The sequence below is a fragment of the Sceloporus undulatus genome, chromosome 6 (genome assembly GCF_019175285.1).
Source record: "Sceloporus undulatus isolate JIND9_A2432 ecotype Alabama chromosome 6, SceUnd_v1.1, whole genome shotgun sequence".
NCBI lineage: Eukaryota > Metazoa > Chordata > Lepidosauria > Squamata > Phrynosomatidae > Sceloporus > Sceloporus undulatus.
The window spans coordinates 123,596,193-123,621,342 of NC_056527.1; the positions used below are offsets into that span (position 1 = coordinate 123,596,193).

At 43.7% G+C, this 25,150-nt stretch overlaps 1 protein-coding gene across 2 annotated transcripts in view; it reads left to right on the forward strand.

Annotated features, from left to right (window-relative positions):
- Positions 1–25,150, forward strand: part of BMP1 (bone morphogenetic protein 1) — a 94,054-nt gene continuing 68,904 nt past the window's right edge. Inside the window, exon 1 of one of the 2 annotated variants that reach the window (XM_042473328.1) lies at positions 1–243. In XM_042473328.1, coding sequence (XP_042329262.1) covers positions 96–243 — 148 coding nt within the window. In that variant the 5' untranslated portion in view covers positions 1–95. The remainder of the gene's footprint in view (positions 244–25,150) is intronic. The other variant, XM_042473327.1, reaches the window with a different exon arrangement.

Genomic DNA, 25,150 nt, shown 5'->3' on the forward strand with positions numbered 1-25,150 from the left:
TCCTTCCTTCCTTCCCGTCCCTTCCCCTCCCCTCCCTCCCTCCCCTTCCCTTCCGTGGATCTTGCGTGGAGCAGCATTGCCCAGGACCTGCCAGCATGCCTGCCTCCCGAGGGGGGCTCCTCCTGGGCTGCTTCTCTGCCTTGCTGCTCCTGGGACAAGGCATGGATCTCAGCGACTACAGCTACGTCCTGGAAGAGGAGGAAGAGCCCGAGCCCCTGGACTACAAGGACCCCTGCAAGGCTGGTGAGTCTCTCTTGGCTTTCTCTGGGGGTCTCTGGCAGATGGCCTCCCCCTGGCTGCCCCTGTGCCCACCTCTCCATGCCAAGGCTGGCACCAGGAGGAGGAGGAGGAGGGGGGCATTCCTGGAAGGCCTTTTGTGTCTCTAGAGAAAGTCACTGCTGAGGGGAAGAAGGAGAGGAAAAGGCTAGACTGGGGGGGAGGCTGGGTTGAACTTGGGTCAGGCGGGCTGCTTAGCTGGCAAGGCAAGGCAAGGCTGCCAGACAAAAGGCAAGAGAAGTCTCCCTTGTCTCCAAAAACAAGATCATACCAACACAAATCCCACCTCCCTCCAAACCCTTTTCTCTCCTCCTCTGATGCAAAACTTGGACTTTGAAAGTTCAGATCCAGAGAAGAAACTCTGGGGCTTTGGAAGGAAGGGTTTGCCAGTTTTCTCTACACACACACACACACACACACACACACACACATATATGCACCTCTTCGATGCAGGACATGAAGCTGTTTTCCATCTGCCCCCTGAATGTCTGTTTCTTCCCATCTCTTTCTCAGTCCCCTAACAATGACTTGTGTGACAGGAGTCCTTTGTGCGACGATGGCAAGGGATGGAGGCCTTGAATGTATTTGGGGGCCCAAAGGAGGGGGGTGTTTGTGGATCCCAGGGAAGTAAACAGATGCTCCGCTGAGGATGATGGCAAGGAAATAGACAGAGGCGTCCGGAAAGGCCATAGGACTTCAGATGGACCCTCTTTGCCTTTTCCTCCTCCTCCTCTTTCCAAAACTTCCTTCCAAACAGACAGTTGACATAAGGGTTAGCTGTCAAAGGAGAGGACCAGTGTGATGTAGTGGATGAAGTGTGGGGCGAGTTGTGGTTGTGTGTCTCCAAGTCATTTGTGACTTACGGTGACCCTAAGGCAACCCTAAAGGTCTCTTCAGAAGGGTTTTTGCCATTGCCATCCTCCAAGGCAGAGAAAGTATGGCTTGCCCAAGATCACCCAATGGGTTTTTTTAATGCTTGAGTAGGGATTTGAACCCAGGTCTCCAGAGTCCTAGCCCAACGCTCAAACCACTACCCCACACTGACCCCCTGGATGGCCCTCTCTCAGCCTCAGGGGAAAGCAATGGCAAACCCCTTGTAGCAGATCTTGCCCAGAAAATGCCACGATAGGTTTGTCACCGCAAGTTGGAAATGACTTGTAGGTACGCCGCCACCATCACAACTGTCAAAGAGGCAAGTTTCTTGAGGTTGTTGTTGTTGTTATTATTATTATTGGACCTTGGAAAGGTACAAGATCCTGCCTAGGGGTAATACAGACTTTGTCAAATATCTCAGCCAATAAACTGATGAACCCTCTGGACTTCTCTCAAGAAAGGGCCTAGGTCTCCTTTCCCATCCCAAAGGGTTGTAATTCCATTGAACTTGAACTCTGCTGAGCATTGTATTTTAACCCTCCTCCCAATACAATCAATGGGGGAAACTCTCATTGACTTTTGACAGTCCCAGCTTGGCGGCTGATGGGGCAAGAATAGGCTGAAAGGCTTTCATGTTTCGCATCCTCCTCCTTGCTTTCCGCCCCCCTTCATTCGGACAAACAGCCAAAGAGAGAAGAATGTGGGGAGGATGGGGTTGCATGGTTGGACAGCAGTGGTAGTAGTGCTCAGTTTTGTGGCTGTTGGTTGTGAATGCACATTGAGTAGAGAATGGGCAATGCAGAGCCACTGTCCCAAGGATGCTCTAGAGTGAAACAGAGTCATTAAAGCAAAGAAGTCCCAAGTCAGTCAATCAATCAATCTTCTATTGATCCAGAGGTTACACTGTTTTAAAAAATTGTCATTACACAGCCCATTTGATTGACATTTTCATTGACCACATGACAGTTTGGCTCTCTGGTTCTCTCACTAGCCAAACCCTCATTGCCAGAACAGAACTCCAAGAACGTTTTGTGACAAATGCTACCCAGCCTTGGCCTTTGCCTTTGCCCTCTTCGGACTGCATTGACAGTAGGCTAGTTTACTCAAAGGTGCTCTTCCTAACTCATGCGAAGTCCCTGCCGGACCTTGCAGTTTCCCTCCTTCTTTTAGTGGAAATGAAAGTCGTCCCACTTAGCTGAGGAACACATCTGTAGGGGACATGTACACTCCGATTTACAGCTCTGTGTTTTAATCCCTGCTAAATTTCACATGACATCTGGCTCTATGCCCTTCTAGAGTTCTTTGCCTTTCCAAAGTTGGGGGCAGTGGGAGCGTTGGGTGCATTCATGAAATAGTTCCTTTATAGCTGTAATATGCCACTTAATAATGTTTGTCCTAGAAAGCAGCTGGAGCAGGTAACTGTGGTTTATATACAGTACAAGAGTGAAAAAGATAGGGTAATGTCCATTAAAATTTAAGAAACCATGCATTAAAGCCATCACATAGTGGCTTAGTCAGTATAGCTTTCTTTGATCCAGTATTTATTATCCTTGTTTTTGAACTATTGGGACTCTATTTCCAAATAGAGACAGGGTGGTGTAGTGGTTTGAGCATAGGACTAAGACTTTGTAGATCTGGGTTCGATTCTTCGCTCGCACATGGAAACCTGTTGGGTGACCTTAGGTGAGTCACACTCTCTCGGCCCCAGAAAACCCCATGATACAGTCACCTTGGGTCACCATAACTCAGAAATGACTTGGAGACACACAACGAAAACATCAGCTATTTCGAAATAGCTGGATTTATTGTTGAGCTTAAGGTTATCTGTTTGCCATTTTTCTCCTTTTAGACAGAAGAGTGCTTTATTGTGTTAAGTCTACAGTTGTTGAGATGGAGTAGATATAGATACCATTCTGCCTGTTGTCTGTTTCATCAATACAATCCGACATGTATCCAAATCCTTTTTATGCAACCCGCAATTTAATACTAGAAACATAGGGTTCTTTAAGAAGGAAACTTCCACTCCTCACCAGGCTACTCCTAAGTTTACAGCTCTCATAGTTCTGAGATATAAAAAGCCATTATATTGTTTGTTTCCAAGTCTTGCTAAACAGAAGCTAAATATGAGTTCTGCACCGATCTTCAGGTTTTCCAATCCCATTCCTAGGAAGCTCATCTCCTTATTTCAGAGGTCTGAGTCATGATTTATGTAAACTGTGTGAACGTGGCACTTTCCTGGGTGACCCTAATTGCAGGACAGGTTGCCAACTGACATCGCAGGCACAGGGCTTTTTAAAGAAGACTTTTTAAAGGACAAGGGTCACCTTAACTGAGTTGAAATCAGATTCACATTTTTATAACTTTATCGTTGAGTCAAAACGAAGTTGCCTGGGAGCGTTCATCGTTTCCATCCGGTCAGGAAACATCTGAAAGGTCGGTTCAAAATCAGAATTGTTGTAAAGATATCAAGTGATAGCATAAATGTGATGTCCTGAAACATCCAGGCTTATGGCAGCACAGATGCTTTTAGCAGTTCATAAAACTCTTCTCCATCACTATGTTTCACAGGATTTTCTTCTTGTCCGCTTTCTTCACCATCCAGCTTTCACAACCCTACGTCGAAATTTGAAATACAGTCGACCCTCCAGATTTGTGGCTTTGATTATTTGCGGATTTGAGTAATATGTTATCTCTGGGGATATCTAGGTCCTCCAGTGCAACTTGGAGGTTGGCTTAGAGTTGTACTAGAGGACCTAGAGACTCCTGGAGAAAACACTTCTCTAGGTATTTCTAGGTATCTGTCACTCAGGGTTCCTCTTTGTATTTTGCACATAAATACATTCACACTTCTAGATATGCAATTGTGCAAATTTCTCTCTCTCTCTCTCTCGAGGAATCATGGCATCTTAACAGAATCAGAGGAAGCCTGAAAAATCAGGGTTATTTAATATAGATCCTACTCACTTCACTTCTGCCCTTCTTAGAGAACAGTCAAGTTCATTGGGAATGAATGATTTTCCTCACCCTGGAGAGTATGTCTGTGTGCGTGATATGGATTTCAGTCTTCCTTAGGGGCTGTGACATTTATTTCATGTTGAAAGGACGTGGTCTTCATTTTAAAATGTATGGTGAAGTGTGGGACACAAGGTCAGATGGGGCTGCATCTGCACTGCAGAATTGATGAAGTTTGACCCTGCTTTTACTGCCATGGCTCAGTGCTATGGCATTTTGGGATTTGTAGTTTGGTGAGCTATTTAGCCTTCTCTGTCAGAGAGCTCTGGTGCCATCATAAACTACAAATCTAGGATTCCATAACACTGAGCCATAACAGTGGTATCAAACAGTGCAGATACAGACAAAAGTACCTATCTTTTCTCACCTCCAAACCACAACTTTCAGCTGTATCCATCCCCTCCCAACATGGCCATTGCCTCTGTAGTAGAGGCAGGGGATGATGGTGGAGAAGGCCTAGCTTGTTGCAGGATGGTCCTCTGCACACTTCCACCAGCAAGTCAGTAACCTGGGTACTCATTTTACTGACCTACAAAAGGATGGAAGGCTGAGTGTACCTTGGAGTCCTGGGATCGGACTCACAATGCTGTGGCTGCAGTGGCAGCATTTAACCACTGCACCACTAGGGAATTGTACTTGTACAATGTATGTTTGTTGTATTTCTGACTTACGGTGACCCTATGGCAAAAACCTATCATGGGTTTACTTGGCAAGATTTGTTCAGAGGAGGTTTGCCATTGTCTTCCTCTGAGGCTGAGAGCTTGTGACTTTCCCAGGGTCATCCAGTGGGTTTCGTAGTCAAGCTGGGAATCAAATTCCGGTCTCCAAAGTCATAGTCCAACACTTGAACCGCTACACCATGCTGCCTAGGAATCTTTTAAAGATGCCACAGTGGTCCCTCTGAGATTTTTGCAGCATCAGAGTAACAGAGCACTTCTTCAGAAGAGTTGAAACCATTTTGTTTTGTAATTTATTCTCAGCACAAAAGAGCTGTTGTGCCCCAAAACCTTTCTGGCTGCCATTCCTTCAAACCCTTTGCACAGAGGCCTGAGGGAGTGGGTGAGGTTTCTTTCCTGCCCACCAGCCTGGCATGACCTTTCCTGCTTCTGGTAGGCCTGAAGTGGGCTACCCAGCGGGCATAAATCATTCACAGTCAAAGGCTGCCCCGATTTTCCACAGCAGCTGTGGAGCTCTGCCTTCCCACTTCCGCTGGCCTCAGACCTACACATCTGTTGCGGCAGTGGCCATAGGCGTTTTCTCCAGATCTGCAACCCAGCTTGAGGTCCTGCCAGCTTTGCCATTAGAAATCCCACAATCTAGCCTTGCCCTTTCCCTGGATGGAAGCAGGGGTGGGATGGGGAAGGAAAGCGAGGTTGCCTTGGGTCAGCAAAACTGTGTGGCTCTCCAAATAAACCTCCCTGTCCCTGGGTGGGAGCCAAGGCTGTTTCCATAGCAGCCCACATGCCATGATGACCCAGCAAGGTCCCCTATACGAACCCACTTGCGCCGCTGTGGAGGAAGCGGCTGGAATCTGCTGAAGAGCTCAAAACAAACTCCATGGGAGGCTCGGCTACTTGTTCTGAGGCTCTTGCATCATGAATCGTCTAACACTGTACTTTGGAAAGATGGACCCAGACCCAACTCTCCAACAGTACCTATATAAAATATATTCCTTCAGACACTGGTTTGCCTTGTTTGCTCTTCGTTCTTTTAAGTATTTGTTTTACTGTTGTGTGCCTTCATGTTGGTTCCGACTTATGGTGACCCTAACATGGAGTTTTCTGGGTCTAAGAGTCGGTGACTCTATTTACCCAAGATCATCCAGTGGGTTTCCATGGCCAAGCGGGGAATCGAACCCTGAGCTCCAGGGTTGTAGTCCAGCACTCAGATGACTACACTACACTGGTGGTTCCTTTAGGCATGCATGTTCTGAAATCATTTTTTAACAATGTGATTTCATGTAGTAGATTCCCAGAACCAGAGTTGGAAAGGACCCCAAAGGTCACTTTGTTCAACCTCCTTCCACTGTAGGGAGCCATCCCCGAAGCACCTTTGCGAAATGGGAACAGACCGCATGAGACCCCTAGCCTTTTTGGTCCCAGATTGGCCCCAAATGTCCTCTCCAAAGTATGAAGATTATCTCCACCATATTTTGCCCCACTCAAACCACTGTGCCATGCTGAATCCATATTATAGTCCAAAGATCCATCTATGTAATGCATATTGGAATAGACAGGCTTTAGGTTTTATGGTCCCTTGTTGCTTAGAGTTGAGAAGAACCAATTTGTTATATTGACAGGGTTTGGAAAACTGTGTGTGTGTTACTCTTTGCTCATGTATTACATGAAATGCTATAGACAAATATCATACTAATGACACTATGCTACATTGTGTTATATTATAGTATTACTGATATGGCTAAAAATTGATTTACATACATAATCAGCATTGGCGATTTAAATGGGAGCCAGAATTAAACCATGTTTTTTCTTTGTTTAAAATGAAATGTAAATTTAATCCATACAAACATGTTAAGGCCTACACATATAGGCTTCCATCCAGCACAGAATTAAGCCTGATTAAGCACATTGATTTCATTGGTCTTAAGCGCACATAATCCTGTGTTGGGCTGTGGTCATAATCTCTTAAAACTGATCAAGTGTGTCTGTCCAATGCACTAAATTTAAGGCCGCTTTTCTATATTTCTTTTATAAAAATGCCACTGTGAAAAGGAATATCTGACTTTTGTCAGGTAAGCAATGGACATGACATTATGTTATGCTTTGCACATATTGGCTGGACTGCAGAAATAGTGCAATTGGAGACCATTTTAACTGCCATGGATCCATGCTATGGAATCTTTGGATTTATAGTTTTGCAATATATATAGCCTTCTCTCTGGTGCCACAACAACTACAAATCCCAGGATTCTGTAGCACTGAGCCGTGGCAGTTAAAGCAGTGTCAAACTGCATTATTTTTACAGTGCAGATTTAGCCATTGCTTTGGGTATCTTACTTGATCCAGGAACCGGCAAAGTGGTCATCACAAATGCTGGGAACCAAATGGCGCCATCCTCTGTCTTACCAAATTCATGTTTAAAGTCAAGGGGTGATCTTGTACTCCTCTACCTGAACTATGCACTGGGTTCATTTAATGGTTATCTCTATATTTGGCTCTAAAAACAAAAATGTTTCAAGCAATTACTTTGCATCTCTAGGAGAAACTATGACCCAGTTCAGAGAATCATGCCATGACCTGTGAAACCACTGGGTTTTTTGGGCAATGTGGCCATGTTCTCAAAGAGTCTGTTCCTGATGTTTCACCAGCATCTGTGGCTGGCATCAACACTTTTCATTATGTCACCCACTTTAATGCAAAGATCCAACCCTGTATTAAGCCAGCATTGATTCCTGGCCAAAGCAAAGGTGGATAAAAGAAAGAATGTTTAGTCTCAATGCTCATTCTCATCTTAATAAACTAGGGTTTATGACATCTCAAAAAGACCATTCAAGCCCGGCCGCTGCTTACTAAGTAAACCTCCAGCTGTTGATTCCAGAAAGTTTTGTATATTTCTGAGTAAACATGCCATGAGATCCGGATGTGCGTCTTCCTTTGTCCAATGCTGGACTTGCTTCCAGGCAACTGTGCTCAGAATTGTAGGCTCAGTCTACAATACGTAAGCTTGCTTTCGTGGCTGTATGTGGGCACACTGAGGATAAGACGTACGTCTGTCTTTTGTCTCTAAGCAGCTATCATTCCGAGTGGGTGTAGGTTGTGAGACCACAAGGGTTTTAGTTTACATTTCTGTGTTGTATATATTCTCTCTCTAGTTGCAGACCAATGAGTTTTGAATGTCACATAATACAATTATTTATTGGTGCTTGTTTGGGGATTAGATTAATTTCAAAACAAGAAACATGATGTCCTGGACCTGTGGCGGGCAGGGAATCTTGCAAGAAATTTTTTCCTCCTATTGGGAAACAACATCACAATCTTTCCTATCTTTGTGGCTCCATGCTGTAGTGCTTACATAGGTTGTATAGTCACATGAATAGTTCTGTGGTCCTGGCCTACGTTAGACCTGACTCTGAGAACTTGTTTGTGCGAGAACTGTAAAGAAAGGAAGCCAGGTGTAAATCAAAACTGGTTTTGATGGAAGATCACTTTGAGAAAGGCAGTGGTGATGATGATATTGTAGTTCATGCCATATCATATCATGGTTCATATCGTGTAGTTCATTATATTGTAATTCATGCCATGTCATATCTTAGTTCATATCATGTAGTTCATGATATTGTAGTTCATGCCATATCATAGTTCATATCATGTAATCCATGATATTGTAGTTCATGCCAAGCTTGCCAAGAACCCTCTATGATAGGGTCGCCTTCGGGTTGCCATAAGTTGGAAATGACTTTGAGCTGCATGACAACAACAAAGCTGGAGTCAACTTGAAGGCGCATAATAACAGCAAGAAGTTACATCCATGTTCTGGGTTAAGGAGCAGTGGGGACAAAGGTGGCAAAGATACAAGGAGGCAGTTCAGACATAACACCAAAATCTGATTTGACACTAGGGGAATGAGCAATCCAGCTTTATGCAATCCTTCCTTCCTTCTCTTCTTTCCATGCATGCATCAAAATTCCTCCTCCTCCTCTTTTTTCCAATATTTTGCTGAGTGTGTTAAAGTTATAGCAGATGTAGCCATAACAACAAAAAGATAAGCTGAAAGCAGGCCCCAAGTTTCCATCTCTCCTTGATTTGAAGCAAAGCACAATTCAGTCAAGATGGGAGGGAGATGCCTTGAGTAAGGAAAAGGAGGATTGTACAACCCCAAAGAGGCTCTTTGGAGGCTCCGTTTATTGGGGGCCAAACCATGGTCTGTCATTACAGCCCAAACGTCTCTGTGTCTTGTTTCCGTCCGCCTAGTAATTTCAGCAAAGAAGTGAGATACAGACTTGGAATTAGAAGTAGGAATAAATCAGCTAGCAGTGCGGAGAAGCATTTCCTGAGTTTTATTGACCTTACACAGTTGCAGCATGAGAACAAGGAGGCCAGAGGCGATTGTAGGTGTGGTAAGAATAAGCATTCCCTGGGGCTTCTTCTTCCTTTCTCCACTTGTGGAGCTGAGACAAGAAATAATCCACTCTGCTCTGAAGAGCCGAGGAAAAGAATTCAAGTTGGGGAGAGAGGTGAGGTGTCATTCGTAAATGGTGCATTTGAGTGGCCTAAGTATTATTACCTGCCTTTTCCAGGGATCCTTCCAGTAATACAGTACACTCCCATGCCAAACTGAAAGCTTGGGCATGTGCCATGTGTGCGTCTGCCCAAAGCATGCTCCAGGCCTTTGCAAGGAATTGGAGTTGTTAGCAGAGGCACAAATTGGAAGCAGCCATTCCAGGAGGCAACATCTGGGAACAACTGCAGCAATGCTTAATGCACTTGGGGCTTTGTGAAAACACAGCAGGTTGAGTGGGAGTGTATGTGAATAGATCTGACCTGTTTGGAGGAAGGGTATCTGTGCAAATGCACAGAATTGTTCTTGCATAGGTCCTGCGCATTATACAAGAAGGTTTCCACTGCATTGCGTGCTATTTGTTAGAAAGAGGCACCTCCTCAACAGCTTCAAGATTCAAATCACAAACTGCTGGGAAGTGGTCTTTTCCAAGTATTTTTGCTCTGTGTCCTCTGATCGTTTCCAATGTAAGTCAACCCTGCAAAAATAAAGCAGTTTGACACCACTTTAGCTTCCATGGCTCAATGCTGTGGAATCCTGGGATTTCTAGTTTGTTGTGGCACCAGAGCTTTCAGACAGATATGTTGCATATAAATACACAGCTTGGCTCCTCTGCCACTTCATGCTTTTCTCGGCTTCGGGATCAGTTGGTGACGTTGGGTTTGCAATGCCATATGTATCTGGCTGTCTCCTCCGTTTGCTGCAGAAGAAGAAAGGGGTCAAAGCGACTTCCAAAACAGGATTGTGTGCACGAGAAGGGAGAGGAGGGATCACTTTGTAGTAGGATCTGATAATAAGAAAGCGCTGCAGATTCTGGGGCTGATCACTATAGAAACAGTGGAATGTCAGAGTGAGTTGCATCATATAGTTCTATTATTGTCTGTACAAACTATAAACAACAACAACACATCCTTTAAAACCTGGAGATCAAGGCTGTGTATTGTACTTTATGCATTTGCTCTGTCATAGACAGCCAGTGTGGTATAGTGCTTTGAGTATTGGACTATGACTCTGGAGACCAGGGTTTGCTTCCCATGAAACCCACTGGTTGACTTAGGCATGTCACATGCTCTCAGCCTCATGAAAAGGCAACGGCAAACCTCCTCTGAACAAATCTTGCCAAGAAAACCCCATTATAGGTTCACCTTAGGGTCGCCCTAAGTCGGAAACGACCTGAAGGCACGCAACATGCCTGTGATAGTTCAACTACTCTTCTTATAGCTTTAGCATTAGCACAAGAATGTGAAGTTCCTTATGTATATTTTGCATTCTGCAGGTGCTTCTCCTATATAGTTGATGCTCCTGATCTGCAAGTAGAATTTGTCTTTATACATTAGTGGATGATCTTGTGAAGCACATTCTTGAGGCTGCTTGGGCTTTTAAATTTTTTACTCCTTTTGTGACTGTTTTTCCAGCACTATCCTTTAAAAATGGAATTGAAAACATCTATGATCTAAGGGCCAAACCAAGTTCTGGGCAAAGCACCATGCCAGCAGCAGAGGATGGGCCAACTCTCAAAGTGTCAGGAGCTTCTCCAGTGCTGGCATGCAGCTTTTGTCACATTGCCCAGAACCCATTTATTATCACATGCTCACGAATGTACACTCATTTATGCATGTGCAGTATATACAAAGAGAGAGAGTCCCTCTTCTACTGCAACCAGGCTTTCAAACAGTCTCCATTGGTACCAACTGAGGCTTCATCCGGACTGCCCACACCAGAACCAGGGTTTGGGTCGTATGCCATCCAAATCATGCCAAAATGGGGGACATGCTTTTGGCTATGCCAAAAAGGCCATATATTCTTCCACCCCAGGCCTGTATATGGCTTGCAGAACAGAGATTTGCCATTCTTGCTTCCAAAAGTATAAGTGTAATTCTATAGAAAAATGCAAGGCTGTACTCAAATGTGTCATGTTTGTGAACCACAAAGGAAATTAGCCAGCGCATTGATTTCTCTAGAACCAGGCAGTAAAAAATGCTCTTCTTTCCAGATACAGAAGAGAAGGATTGAGAAGATGTTTAAGCAGTTCAGCTCAGAACAATGATGGTTAACTTTTTGGGTCATCTCTGAATTTCTGCTTTCCTTTTGCTTTCTATCTATCTTTCCTTTTTGTGGTTTGTGTGCATAGCATTCGGTTTGAACAGGGCCCTTTTCTAAAGCTGTGCATTTTGGACTTTGTAAAGACTTATTTCCATTGGCAGCTAAACCAATTGCCAGATGTTCCGAGTGCAAGTATAGCCAGCTGCTGAAATCAAATTAAACTTTGCACTCGCTTGCACTAAAGTTGTGCCCAGTTTCGTTGGAATTCTGGAGCCAAGTCCGTTTTGAGGCCGGGTTTTCATATCTCTATAATGGTTTTGACAATGCTAGATGATTTCTCAGAGTTATTTGGCAAGTTCTGGGCTGTATTTCTCAATTTTTGAACCACCCTTCTTTAGAAAAACAACAGTCTATACTTACTCTTTCGGAACCCCTGTGTTGAAATTGACTAAGATGACCTGCTTGGAGAGAAGTCTAATTTAAAATATGTTCAAAGTTGGCCAGGGAGACAGAGAGAATCCAAATAAACCTTGCCAATAATTTATCATTCTTTCCTAATCACTCTTTTAGCAAGTGCCCTGTCAGTTTTGCCCGCTGGCTAAAATGTGTTTCCATAGTTGGCTTGAAGTCACAAATGAAATCTGAGTTCTTTCAATGAGAGTTTGGTATTGTCCCTGCCCCATTCTCCTTTTGAAATAATACAGCCCTTTTCCTTTGCAAAGTATACTTTCATGAGAAATGTTTATATATATATAAATTGCAACCACTGTTTCATGATGCCACACATCCCTCCCTATTTCTCATTGTACGACTGTTAACATGTGAGCTCTTCTATATATATTATGTTGGGTGCCTTCAAGTTTCTTCTGACTTAATGGAAACCCTAAGCCAAACCTATCATGGGGTTTTCTTGTTCAGTTTCTTCAGAAGTGCCTTGCCATTGCCATCCTCTGAGGCTGAGAGTATGTGACTTGCTCAAAGTCACCCAGTAGGTTTCCATGGCTAAGATGGGATTTGAACCCTGGTCTCCAGAGTCATAATGCAATGCTCATACCACTATGCCACACTGGCTCTATGTGCCGCTTTTTTAATATAGGAGTGTCACATCTCATCTCTGTATCTCTATTGTACAATGATCTCTATAGATCGATCGATGTATCTGTCTGTCCGTCCATCCATCCATCTTTATATAAAGATAAGCTGTTAGCTATGGCTCTTCCATTACTTTTAAGAACACATTTCTTCAAAAGAAAATAGCATGCATACATTACGGCTTCAGGCAGAAAGTAGTTTGGAAGAGAGCAGAAAAAGCCTTGGCTTCCCAATGATATGTAGTTAGACTTATTGTATCCCACATTGAACTTTGGCCAAACAGACATTGCAGGGATATTGGACCTATATGAAGACATGGCAAAACAGTTTGTCCAGAAGCAAACGTCAGCTGAGCAGCCATCCCACTTTCCCAACAACTTTCACTTCTCCAAACTGAAGTGGAATACAGTAATGTGTTTCAGGCCTGGATCATTTAAAATTTATATCCACATTTTAAAGGGTTTTACACAGTGGTAGTGCTCTGCATTACGTGTTTTAGATATTTGCAGGTTTAAAATGGAGATGCATTAGAGACGGGAAAAGATGCTCGTTGTATGGGAACCCACAGGGCAACCTTGGGCAAGTCACACTCTCTTAAGAAAGCAATGGCAAACTCAGTCTGAACCAATCTTGTTAAGGAAACTCCATGATAGGTTCACTTTAAGGTTTCCATAAATTGGAGGCAACTCAGGCTCATTTTTAAAAGCCATCTCCCATTCATCCATGGCTTTATTAGTATCCGGCCTTTCTCAAAGTAGCTTGCAAAAAGGCAGAAGGTTACAATTAAAAACATATATTGTTGTTAAAGAAATGCAAATTGTGATTAAAACAGCACAGTCGGCTCTCCATATCCATGGATTCTGCATCCTTGGCTTCAACCATTTTGGGGGGATTTTTTTTTAAAATTCCTAAATGTAAACCTTGATTTTGCCATTTTATATAAAGTAAAGGACATCATTTTGCTTGTATATAATGGGACTTGAGTGTCCACTGATTTTGGTATCAATGCGGAGTCCTGGACCAAACCCCAGCAAATGCCAAGGGCCCACTGTATCCAACAACAACAACAGAGTTAAACTTAATTAAAATCTTAGTTTGGAAAAAATATATATAGAACCAGTTCAGCACCATATGAAGCCCTTCTCTTGTAACAAATCAGTTCCCAAAGGTTTGCTGGTAAAGAAATGCTTAACCTGTCACTGAAAAGGCAATAGAGAAGGAGCTGTGATAGCTTCCCTAGAGAAGATGTTCACAAGTGTGGGACCAGCCATGAAGAACGTCTTCTCCAATGTTCCCACCAACCATGTCTGTGAAGATGGTGGAATAAAGAGATGTGTGGCTCCTCTGCAAACCTTAGAGATCGAACAGACCCATGTGAGAAGTTATGGCCTTCAACCCTATTTCTTAACCCTTTATCTTGTAGGCTAATTCTATATTATTGCAAAGCCATGGACTGGCTTTACATAGAATCTATCTCAATGCACAACGCAAGAGGTACAATCTAGACTGCAGATGAACATGGCTATAAAAAAGGAGGAATGTAGCGAATGTGTTGACCTGGAGATGTCTGTGTTTGGATGGGCTTATCTAGGGTCCACCTCTCTTTACCAAGATATCATTCCATGAGCAGCATAATGTTATGTTTGTGGACATGAATAAACCATTACAACATAAATATTCCACCATGCGTGTGGCTATAGATTGCATACAACTGAAACCCTGGAATGTGATGCGAAGATTGGCCATTTTGCCATTAGCCTGTTTCCATTGGATGTGGAAAGTGTATTGTGATTTGGTGAGCAGTTTGGATAGCGGCATCATTTGTACACAAATGATAACTTCAAATGCAGATCATAGCACAGTACAAATTGAATGTGGTTTAGAGGAGACTGGCAATGAATATCAGGTGCTGTAGGTTGTATTTTAGAGGAAGGAACTGGCAAAACCACCTCTGAGGATCCCTTGCCTAAGAAAACGCTATAAATTCATGGGGTCATCATAAGTTGACAGGCAACGCTTAACAATAAACAGATCTTAACCATGGTCAATGAGAGCTTGTATGGAGAGTGCTTGGGAACCCATTATAAGCTGCTCCAATCTTTCTGGCTGAAATGTGAGACTGGGGTCATAAACAAGCTGCTTACAAAAATGAAGGTACTATTCATGAAGCGATGGCAGAAAGTCAACTTAACAGTGCAAAAAGCCTATCGTCCGGGAACGGAAATGATGCCTGAACAAATGGGATTAATTCTTCATGCCGGAATGGCATTCGCTTGCTCATGTATCTTCGGGCTTGTCAACACGCTGCAACATAATGCAAGTCAAATTTGTGTTGGTTTGCAGAGCTGGTATCATGTTTCTGCTTGACCATCAGCTCCATCTGCTGCCAAATGAGAAGGAAGCCCTGTATTGACACAGCAGTGGATTGTCCAGAGTTCGAAGGATGGGAATTTCTTCCATAACACTTCTTAAACTGAACACCTGCCACTTCTTGTGGGGATATTTGGCCATTTCCTCACACGCTCCATGTAATCTTCTCCAGCAGAGAGTCAACATTGGTGATGATCTGCAGGACATCTGGTCTTATGGAGTCTGTTATTATCCATACAAGCTGGAGGAGGAGGGAACCAAAGAGTTATGGTGGCGCCTGCAAACATGGCTATAACTCAGAGTTTGCACATCTACTCCCCAAATGCCCTTCCAGCTTTTCACACAGACTCACCTTATTTATTTATTCATAGTATTTATACCCTGCCCGTCGACCACAAATGTTCCCGTAGTGGTTTACAATTAGTTAATTTAATCTAAAAGAGACACAATGCACAAGGAAAAGGGGGTGGTGGAGTGGAACTGAGTTCAGTTTCCTGGCTGTTTTCCTCCCTCAGAGGCCAAAGCAGTAGTAGTTGGAACATGGACGGAGTGGCTCTCAGAAAATGCTGGGGCCCAGATACAGTGGAGCTGTGCCTGGCTACTCCTTGGTTAGAATCACAAGTGAAACAGGACTGTAGATGTTGCCGTTGTAAATCCTTTGGCTGTAAATTTTAAGTAGTGATGAGTCAAAATGGAAATTGTGTAGCGCATCAGAATCCAACTCCATTAAAGAACCGGCAGCTGGAGGCTGTGCCTCATGTAACAATAAGCGGTAATTTTCAGAAGTGGTTCTGTGAATGCATAAAGATGGTGCTTACGTTAATTATCCAATTGCTTATTCCTGGAACAGTTCCATATGCAGGGTTTAACAGGGATCTAGGGTCCTAAATATGGAATCGATCCCTCCCAAAGAAACACGCATAAGCAATTCCATGTTCATCTGTTGAAAAAGTGACTCTTCTCATCTGAACTGGTTGCTCCATTGTATGTATATTGGTTGCACCAACAATGCAACTAACTGTGAGGCATGCTAAGAAATAGGGCCGTGTGTTGACATTGCCATGCCTTTTCCTGAAGCGACAGAGTTGGATATAGCCCTGAGAAACCAGAAGAGCCAGGGAATTTGGCTTTGACCTCCTTGCTGTGGAATCCCAGCAACCTATACAAGGCAAATAGGGCATTGGCCCTAAATTGGCCTCCTAAATGTTGGCTTTCACATAGCAATGGGAAACATGGGCCCTATATAGATAGCATCTTTTCTTCTGTGGTTCTCAGGGTCATACTGATAGGATGTTTCCAGGGTGTGGGCTTGTGTTCATATTCCAATATGTAACAGGATAGGACTCTATTATTCCTTATTGTTTCAACCTCTCCTTGGGTTACTGCTCAGTGAAATAACTCCTTGCTGCTTTGGGCCATTGGCTCATCCGACCCAGCCTCCCGTTTCCAGCATCATTCAATACCGGATGCATGAAAGGAAGCCATGGAGCAATTAAGGAATGATCCAGAGGTTGCCATCTGGCCAACTCATTGCGCAGCTTTCAGATGTATTGCCAATTGTGCAGGATTTGAAAATGGCTCATGTTTGTCCTTAACGCTCTCTAGTTGTTCATTACGTAAATGCGATGTGTTTACACTTACAGGAACAAACACTTCTCCTTGATACGAACAGTCCCTTGCCCAGTTGTTCATGCTCAAATTCTGGCAGAGTCGAGAGCGTCCTCTTAATAAGGGGTTGCGTGCGGCTCATCACAGCCAAACCCAAATGGACCCATCCTCCACCAAAACAGTCCATTTGTGTTTTGAATCTTGTTTGTACTGCTGGCTGTTGCGGCATCCTGTAGCAGCACCATTAACTTTGTGTACTTCCAAGTCTTTGTTTAAAACCTAACCCTTTGGGTTTAATCAGGTCTCTTAATTCCTGTATAATGAGAGAGAACAAACGCCTTTCAGACCGCTAGAGGCAGTTTGTTGTCAATTGACTTCAAGTTGACTTTGACTTATGGTAACCTTATGAATGAGAGACTTCCAAGTCACCTTGCTATCAGCAACCCTGCCCAGGTTTTGCAAACTCAGAGCCCTGAAATCTTTCATTAAATCTATCCACCTGTAGTATTATTGTCTTTTCTAATGAGTCCTGTCTTCTCATGATATGTCCAAAGTAAAACAATCTCAGTTGAATCATCTTCAAGTTTGATTTACTCTTAGACCCATTTCTTTCTCTTTTGCAGAACTCTCTTCTAGGTTTCAAATGAGTTGATTCTCTTCCTATCGGCTTTCTTCACTGTCCAGCTTTTACTACCATACATAGAAAACAGAGATACAATGACATTTAGAAGATTCAAAGTTCTTCACACATGTCTCATCTAGTGATGAACAGATCAATCTGTTTTCTCACTGGGCCATTTTAAAACCATGGTCTGATCCATCTGGTTTTCTGCAGTTAAAACACACATACAGTCACACGTCAGCTGTAACATTTTTTGAGCGTATAATATGTATTTTATCTGCACTTTTCTATAGATTAAGCATTTTGTATTCACTCCACAGAAAAAGACACAATCTTGAATGCATTTTTAAAATCAAACAAATTTTGGGTGGCATTTTTTGAACGGAGAGCTGAACTCCAAACTGCAACATTTGCTGCGCAGTCCAACAAAAAGCTGCGATCTGATCGGTGTGTAAGTCCAGGAAGCAGAGAATTGGGTTTATTCTCTTTAAATTGCAGACAGAAATAAATTCTCTAGTTCCCTAATATCAGTAAAGCATAGAGCTGTGATCAGTCCCTTCTTTTACATCTCTTAGGTAAGTAGTGCAGTCATCCTTGTTCCAGAAGGCTTTTAGTGGGTTTTAATCTTGAGAGCTACGGATGGATCTGTTTGGAGGTTTTTCTAGCCTTTGTTTTCATGTAATTGTGTGATTGTGGTGAGGCTCCAGTTATTGCAGGTTACCCAAGAACTCTTTTGAGGACTGGAAAGAGGATGTTATGAGTTGTTTATAAATATGTGCCCATGCTTTGAGCATTGGACTACAGATCTAGATACCAGGGTTCGAATCTTGGCTTGGCCATGTAAACCTACTGGGTCACATTGGGCAAGTCACACTTTCTCAGCCTCAGACTCCCTCTAAAGAAATTTGAAAAGGAAAGCCCATGATAGGGTCGCCATAAGTCAGAAATGACTTGAAGTCATACAACAACAACAACAACAACAACAACAACAACAACAACAACAACAGGGGCACTAAGGCTGAGAAAGGGCTTACCTAGGGCTAAGGTGAGATTTAAAGTGTAGGCATATTGATTCATGCCAAGAAGGTTTGAGTTTCTTTGCTGCACTAGCCATCCCAGCAAGTGCCTCTGATCCCCAACTGAGTGAAGGCCATGAATGTATGTTCCAGTATCTCACTGCAAGAGTAAAGAGCGTCTTCCCATATTTTTGCATTTGAGCGTCTGTGCCTTGTTGCTATTCTCAGAGTCTCTTCACACAGCCAAAGCTGCTGCCAGGCAAACATCCCAAGAACTGGAGCCTGCTTGTGCAAACACTGGAGAGATCATGCATCCAGCAGAGGAAGGAGAAGGGAAAAAACACAACCCTTCACCAGCTAGTGAGACGGCTGCTAGGTAACTGGCCACAGCGGTCCATGGAATCTCTGACTGTGCTGCTGTCCAAGAGACCTTTAATAGACAGTTTCGTTCCTCCTCCTCTTCCCTTTCCAATACCCAAAACAAATTTGGAAATTTTCACCCTGCTATTACACAGTGAATTCGGAGGATCGTAACCTTAGCAGGGCAGCTGCAGAAGAGTTGGTTTCATCTGACAAGTTGTTACTCTCCTGGATCTGCATTACTTTCTTCTTTTGCAGCATATAGAATAGTGATCTACATAGTTTGTGGATTTAAACTGCTTACCGTGCATTGTTAGTCCAGGCTCCTTTGTTAAAATTTAAATGGACATCTATGCCAAGTATGGAGCCAGCATGACATAGTGGTTTGAGCATTGGACTATGACCCTGGAGACCAGGGTTCGATTCCATGTTCAGCCATGAAACTCACTGGGTGACCTTGGGCATATCACACACTCTCAGCCTCAGAGGAGGCCAACTCTGAACAACTCTTGCCAAGAAGATTTTGGCTTTGGCATGAGAGGGTCTAATTGGATTTTAACTGTCTTGAATAACCTGATATCATCTCCAGACTTTAGCTGGAATCTTGTTAGTGCTCAATGCACCTGGCGGAGGTGTTGCGGTGGTAACATCAAGAGAGAAAGTGCCATGACTACAAGGGAAGGCAGACAAAAGCCATTGTTGTCATTGTCAAGAAAAGACCTAAACATGGATGAGAGACCACCAAGGAATACCAGGTACTGTAGGCTATAGTCTAGCTGCGGAAGGAACTGGCAAAACCACCTCTGAAGTATTCCTTGCCTAAGAAAACCCTATGAAATACATGGAATCGCCATAAGTCAAACAGGCGACTTGGTGGCACACAAACAAGAAAAGAAGGATGCCAACGCTGAGCAGCCTGTTTCTCCAATATCTGGCATCTGGGCAGACCCCTGGAGCAAGGCTTTTTTGGAAGGGCTGTCTTGGAAAATCACCTGGACATAACAGTTTTACAAGGCAGCCTTGCCAGAATGCCCTGCCTCAGGTGATTTTCCAGGGCAGTTTTCCCAGAACACCTTGGCTCTGAGGACCCACCTGGAAACCAGGCATTGAAGAAAAGGAGCTCTCAGTCTGCTCAACACCAGAAAGGCAGAAGTGGCTTTGCCTGTCTTTTCTCAAAGCAGCTGCACAGCCAAAGTGCACTGCATTGGCACAATGGACTGTGACTCTGGCAGAGGGTTCTTGGTTTAGTTCTCTTACTTTTGTTGCTGTGTGTCTTCAAGTCAATTCTGATTTATGGTGATTCTAAGGTGACCTATCATGTGGTTTTCTTGGCATGATTTGTTCAGAGGAGGCTTGCCATTGCCTTCCCCTAATGCCGAGAGTGTGTGACTTGCACATGGTCACCCAGTGGGTTTTATGGCCGAGCTGGGACTCAAACATTGATCTCCAAAGTCATAGTCCAACTCTTAAACCACTATGCTAGGGCCCTATGCGCAGACGTTTTGTGGCAACTTGTTGGAAAAGCAGCATCTTAATTTTGAAGCAAACAAATCCAGAGGTCATACATATTCAAAGACAAGGCTTTGGGTGCTTGTGGTAAATTGAAGTGCAAACAGTCAGGGATCCCACAAATAATGACTTGGCTTCTTTATTGACCATGATTTCTGGTCTCCACTAACTCCTTCCAAGAAGTGTGAGTTGCTGCTCCAAATCTCAGTGGAGTAAGCAATTTCCCTGGACAGGAAAAATTCTCTATATCTAACACAGCAAGGCTGGAGGAACTTTGGAGTAACACAACAGGAATCCTTCGGAGCAGGCGGTTAATTGAACCCCTTCCCATATGTACTGAGATGGGAGGGGGATTTTATTTTTTAATCCTGTTGTATCCATGGGGCTTTGCTATGGCAGTCAGGGAGCTGATTTATGGAGGCCTGAGTAAGATTTAGCAACTGGTGCCGACACACCCTCCGATGCCCATTCATTCTGTGGCTTTGCATTCCACATCTGCTGAGTTCATAATGCAGGAAGTATGCATGGAAAACAAGCTCAGCAGATGGGATGAGCTGCAGAAAATAGCCCCTTCCACCTTATTTTCAGCAAACTAACTCTCCATGATGACCCTTACAGCTGTGTCTTATCATGCATTTGCTGTTTTATATGAAATGGCTGCAGTCTTATCCTGCGACCGCAACACCTGTTAGTAGAAGGAAGTATATTGAGTGATCTATTTTACATGACAGATTGCAGCATTAAAGCTCCCAGAATCTTCTAACTGGCTGGGGGATTCTGGGAGCTATAGCCCCAAATGATAACTTGTCCAAACTCTGGATCACCATACCACAAATTCAGCGTGGTGCAGGGGTTTCAATGCAACCAGGGTTTGAATCCGGTCATGGAAACCCACTAGGTGACCTTGGGTAAGTCACACACTTTCAGCCTCAGGGGAAGGCAATGGCAACCTTCCTCTGAACAAAACATGCCAAGAAAACCCCATGATCTGTTTGCCTTAGGGCCACCATAAATCACAACTGACTCAAAGGCACATGATGCTCATAGACACAACAGTGTAGTGCGATACTGGAAGATCAACTGAAGCCTCAATGTTGTGGCAGTATTAGGAGGCGCCTATGTTATATTTGCAGTATTTGCAGTTAAAGATAAATAAATGAAAGAACTTGGTTACTACATAGCTGTCCAGTCCTTCCTTCATGTTTGGGCTCCAGGTCAGCCAGCTCCTCTTGAAGTGGAGCCTCTGTTCTTTTGTCTGAACTTGGCACATTCATCCCCTCCGCAGTTCCATTTATTTATTCTTTACAGCCAGCAGCGTGCTTTGTTATATATGGAGCAGCTGGGCTGGCATGAGCCATGAGGGGGAGAGCGAGCGAGGGACATTCCTCACATATTTAACGACTTTGGGAAGTAAGTCGAAACTGCTGATCTCCTGGTTCTATGCTTGCCTTGTTATTGTCATTATTAGTATTTCCCCCCAATGAGCAGCTGGCAGAAAGATATTTTCTCTAAGCACATCCACTTTGCAGTGCGGAATAAACGGGGGGCTTGATACGTCTGGGAATCATGCCCAGCTATGGCAACTCCTGGGCTTTTCTGCTTGCTTTCCATTCTGTAAAATGGTCAGATTTTATTGTATTCTTATTATTACTTTTCCATAGTCATAAAAATATATATCAGAAAGTCCATCACATACATACCACATATTAGTACCATAGGCTTGGTGCAACTCCCAAAGATGAGGTGGATGGAAGATAGCTTTCCCAGGGTTATAGAAACAGGACTCCAAAGTTGGAAACGGTTGAGCCCAATTGGAAGGTTAGCCCTTCCTAAGAGTTTATCTAGTGTGTTTACCAATTTAATTTTTAAAAAAGCTGATCCTTGGCCCCATTAGTCTCTTTTTTCTTTATAATATTATGAACAGAGAGTGGCTTTTTGCTTGCCGCAAGGGCCAGCCATTAGACCCTCTGAAGAGCCAGGTGGGAGAGGTGAGAAGCAATTGCTTTCCTAACTGGGTTTCCCTTATAGCAATCAGCATTTGAAATAATTGGCTTTTCTTGGCTAGGGATAGAACCAGTTAATGTTCAAGGCAGGTCAGTTTGGACATTTGGGTATGCATCCAAAAAAGAACCAGGTATGAATGACAGTGTGCCTTCTACCCAAGCTACATGTATCATTTGTCATCCTGCATGCACTCTATAGAAATGTCAGTAGTTTTCCTGTTTGTTGTTGTGTGCCTTCAAGTCATTTCCAATTTATGGCAACTCTAAAGTGAACCTATCATGAGGTTTTCTTGGCGAGATTTGTTCAGGGGAAGTTTGCCTTTGTCTTCCTCTGAGGAGTTTATCACATGAAGAAGATCAGGAGTTTATCCTGTTCATATCCCAGAAAAATCGCATAATTACATGAAACGATTGCACACAACGTTACACAAAACTCACCATTAAAGTGGTCACAAAGAAGCATTAACACACATCTTTTTACTTTCCGGATTTCAGCGACAATGCATTTCAGATATCACTTCATTTGCGCAATTGCATGTGATAATCATCTGGGCAATTACTCACCATTTTCTCTTTATTTGCGGGATGCTTTAAATGCGCTTTAATCTCCCTTTAATGCTGAAATTTGACCTGTTTGAAAAATTAAAGAAAGAAGAGAGAGAGACTTGTGTGAAATCATTGCTTGTAGGCGAAATTGCTGTGAGCCCCGTCTGAGTGTGTACATTCATTTCCAAGTGTAAAATGTGACTGCTGTTCATCATTCCTGTATCTGAAGCGGCCCATAGATGACTTTTCAGCTGGGCAGACAACTTCAGTTTGGAGTCTTTTCCTCTTAGGAACATTTCTTGGGTTAGGCACGTAGGTCTCGTCCAAAATGTATTAGAGGCCGGGGAAAGAAATACTTGCTGTTCTGCCTGGCGGAGGGTGTCAGGCAATGTGTATTGCAAAAACCAACCGACCCACATTTGTCCATTAAAAACAACATGTCTGCAATGCACACGACTGCTAGGGTCTCCTGGGTCAAGGGTGCGTTTCAACCTTTCCAAACTGGGATGCACCCAAGAGCAGCCCTTGATGTTTTAGGAAAGAATGGAAGCCATTCGCTCCCATGGGGGAAACTTCCAAAGGGTGAACCTGGGAAGTGGGTCTAAAATGGGTTCGCCACAAAGGCCGACCAATCCGCACTTTGCACAGCCAGATGGAGAGGTTGGAAGGAATTACCCAGGGAGGAAAACAAAGAGGATTGAGCCCCTTGCCTTTTGTGATCGCCCCCAGCTGCTCTTTTTCGAAAGCCTCAGGATGGAGGGCATCTTTCTGCCCAAAATTGGCAGGTATCCAAGAGGGCCGAATGCATGGAGGAGAAAGCCAATGCTTTACCTGTTGTACAACTGCCCAAAGTGTGGTTTTCGCAAAGCAAATGAGAGGTGTCGCCTCGTTGTTGCTTTTACTATATTTTCCAGGGCTGACAAGTAAATTGCCACTCATTGAATTGGAGTAGATCTGCCCTGCCTTCGAGATGCAGGATGTGAGATTTCCCTGCAACATGCAAGGGAGCCGTTGGAGCGTTTCCATCCTTTTGCAGGTCTAGTGGCCTCTCTTCTTCGGTTCAAGTTTTGTGACTTTCTGGATCGTAAAAACTGTCTCCTCTCTGTCCCCCCAAGGAGCTTCTTTTGATGCTTTTGTGTGGCTGTGTTAGTTCCCCAACAGATGTCTGAAAGGACACTTATTTAGATGTAAATCATAGGTCACTATCCCAGACAGAAAACAAATACAAACCAGCCCTTGTAGTTACAGTGATTACCCTTAAAAACCTTCCTATAAAAAGCCAGCCGGCCAGCCATAGACCATAAAACAGCCGAGCTCAGGGTAAAAACAACCTAGTACTGTTATGTGCTTTCGGTGTATGTGTGTTTTGCAAACATGGCAAAATTAGTAATGTATGTGTGTATGTGCTTTGAAGTCTGTGCCTGTTGACTTATGGCAACCCCATGAATTTCCTAGGGTTTTCTTAGGCAACGAATACTCAGAGGTGGTTTTGCCAGTTCCTTCCTCGGAAATGTAGCCGACGTAGCTTCTGTTTATCTGTATATTTTCCTTTCACTTTTTGAGCAACTGTGGAGGCAGCATTTCATTACGTATCGGCTTGTTCATTCAGTCCATCTGCAGGAAAGTTTGGCCTTTTCTATTATGAACAAGTCCAATGTTCTTTAATGCTCTTCACACTATGGAGAGCACTAAGGCACCACCTTGGTATACACCTGACCTAAGAACAAGATTGCAGGATTAGAGGTAGATAAAGACTTTTGCTAGGTGCAACGGCACACAAGGGGAGCACATTATTGATCCAATTCTGTGATGGCGATGGAAGCAAAGAAAAAGTTATTTTCCACCCATTTGCATCTTCTCAGGCATTTACCCCATGAAAATAATGCAGTTTTGATGGTCCATTTTAATCCTGGGATCTGTAGCCTCACAAGGCATTCAGCCTTCTCCATCAAAGAGTGCTGGGGCCTCACCGAACTTCAAATCCCAGGATGAAGCTATGGCAGTTTAAAGTGGTGCCAAAGTGCATTATTTCTGCTTTGTAGATGCACTGCAGGGTCATCCAGCGGAGATTTTCTAAGTGGCAACAGGCTTGTTGAATTCTGTCTCAGAGAGATCTAAGTTTGGACGTTCACCTACAGTGAACAAGTGAGACACTTGAAGGTAACACTGCACACATCTGTCTCAGTTTTAACTCCACAATTAATACAGTTCTGTTAGTGAAGGTGACCCAAGCACCATCTGGCCCAGTTTTGTTGGATGATTTGTAGTTACTGAGGATGTGGACAATGGTACTTGGCCAAGCCCAGCCGACCGCTTGTATTCTTGACCCTTGCGTGTCTTGGCTTATTACATTAATGGTGAGGGTAGACTAGTCCAGCTGGGTCCAGGAAGTTATAAATTCCTGCTTTGCCATCTGCTCTGACTTCCAGTCTGTTTCTGGGGTGAATTTAAAGTGCTGGTATTAACCTTTAAAGCCCTAAATGGCTTGGGGCCAGGTGAATTGAAGGGCTGCCTTTCCATCCATCCATCCATCTATCTATCTATCTATCTATCTATCTATCTATCTATCTATCTATCTATCT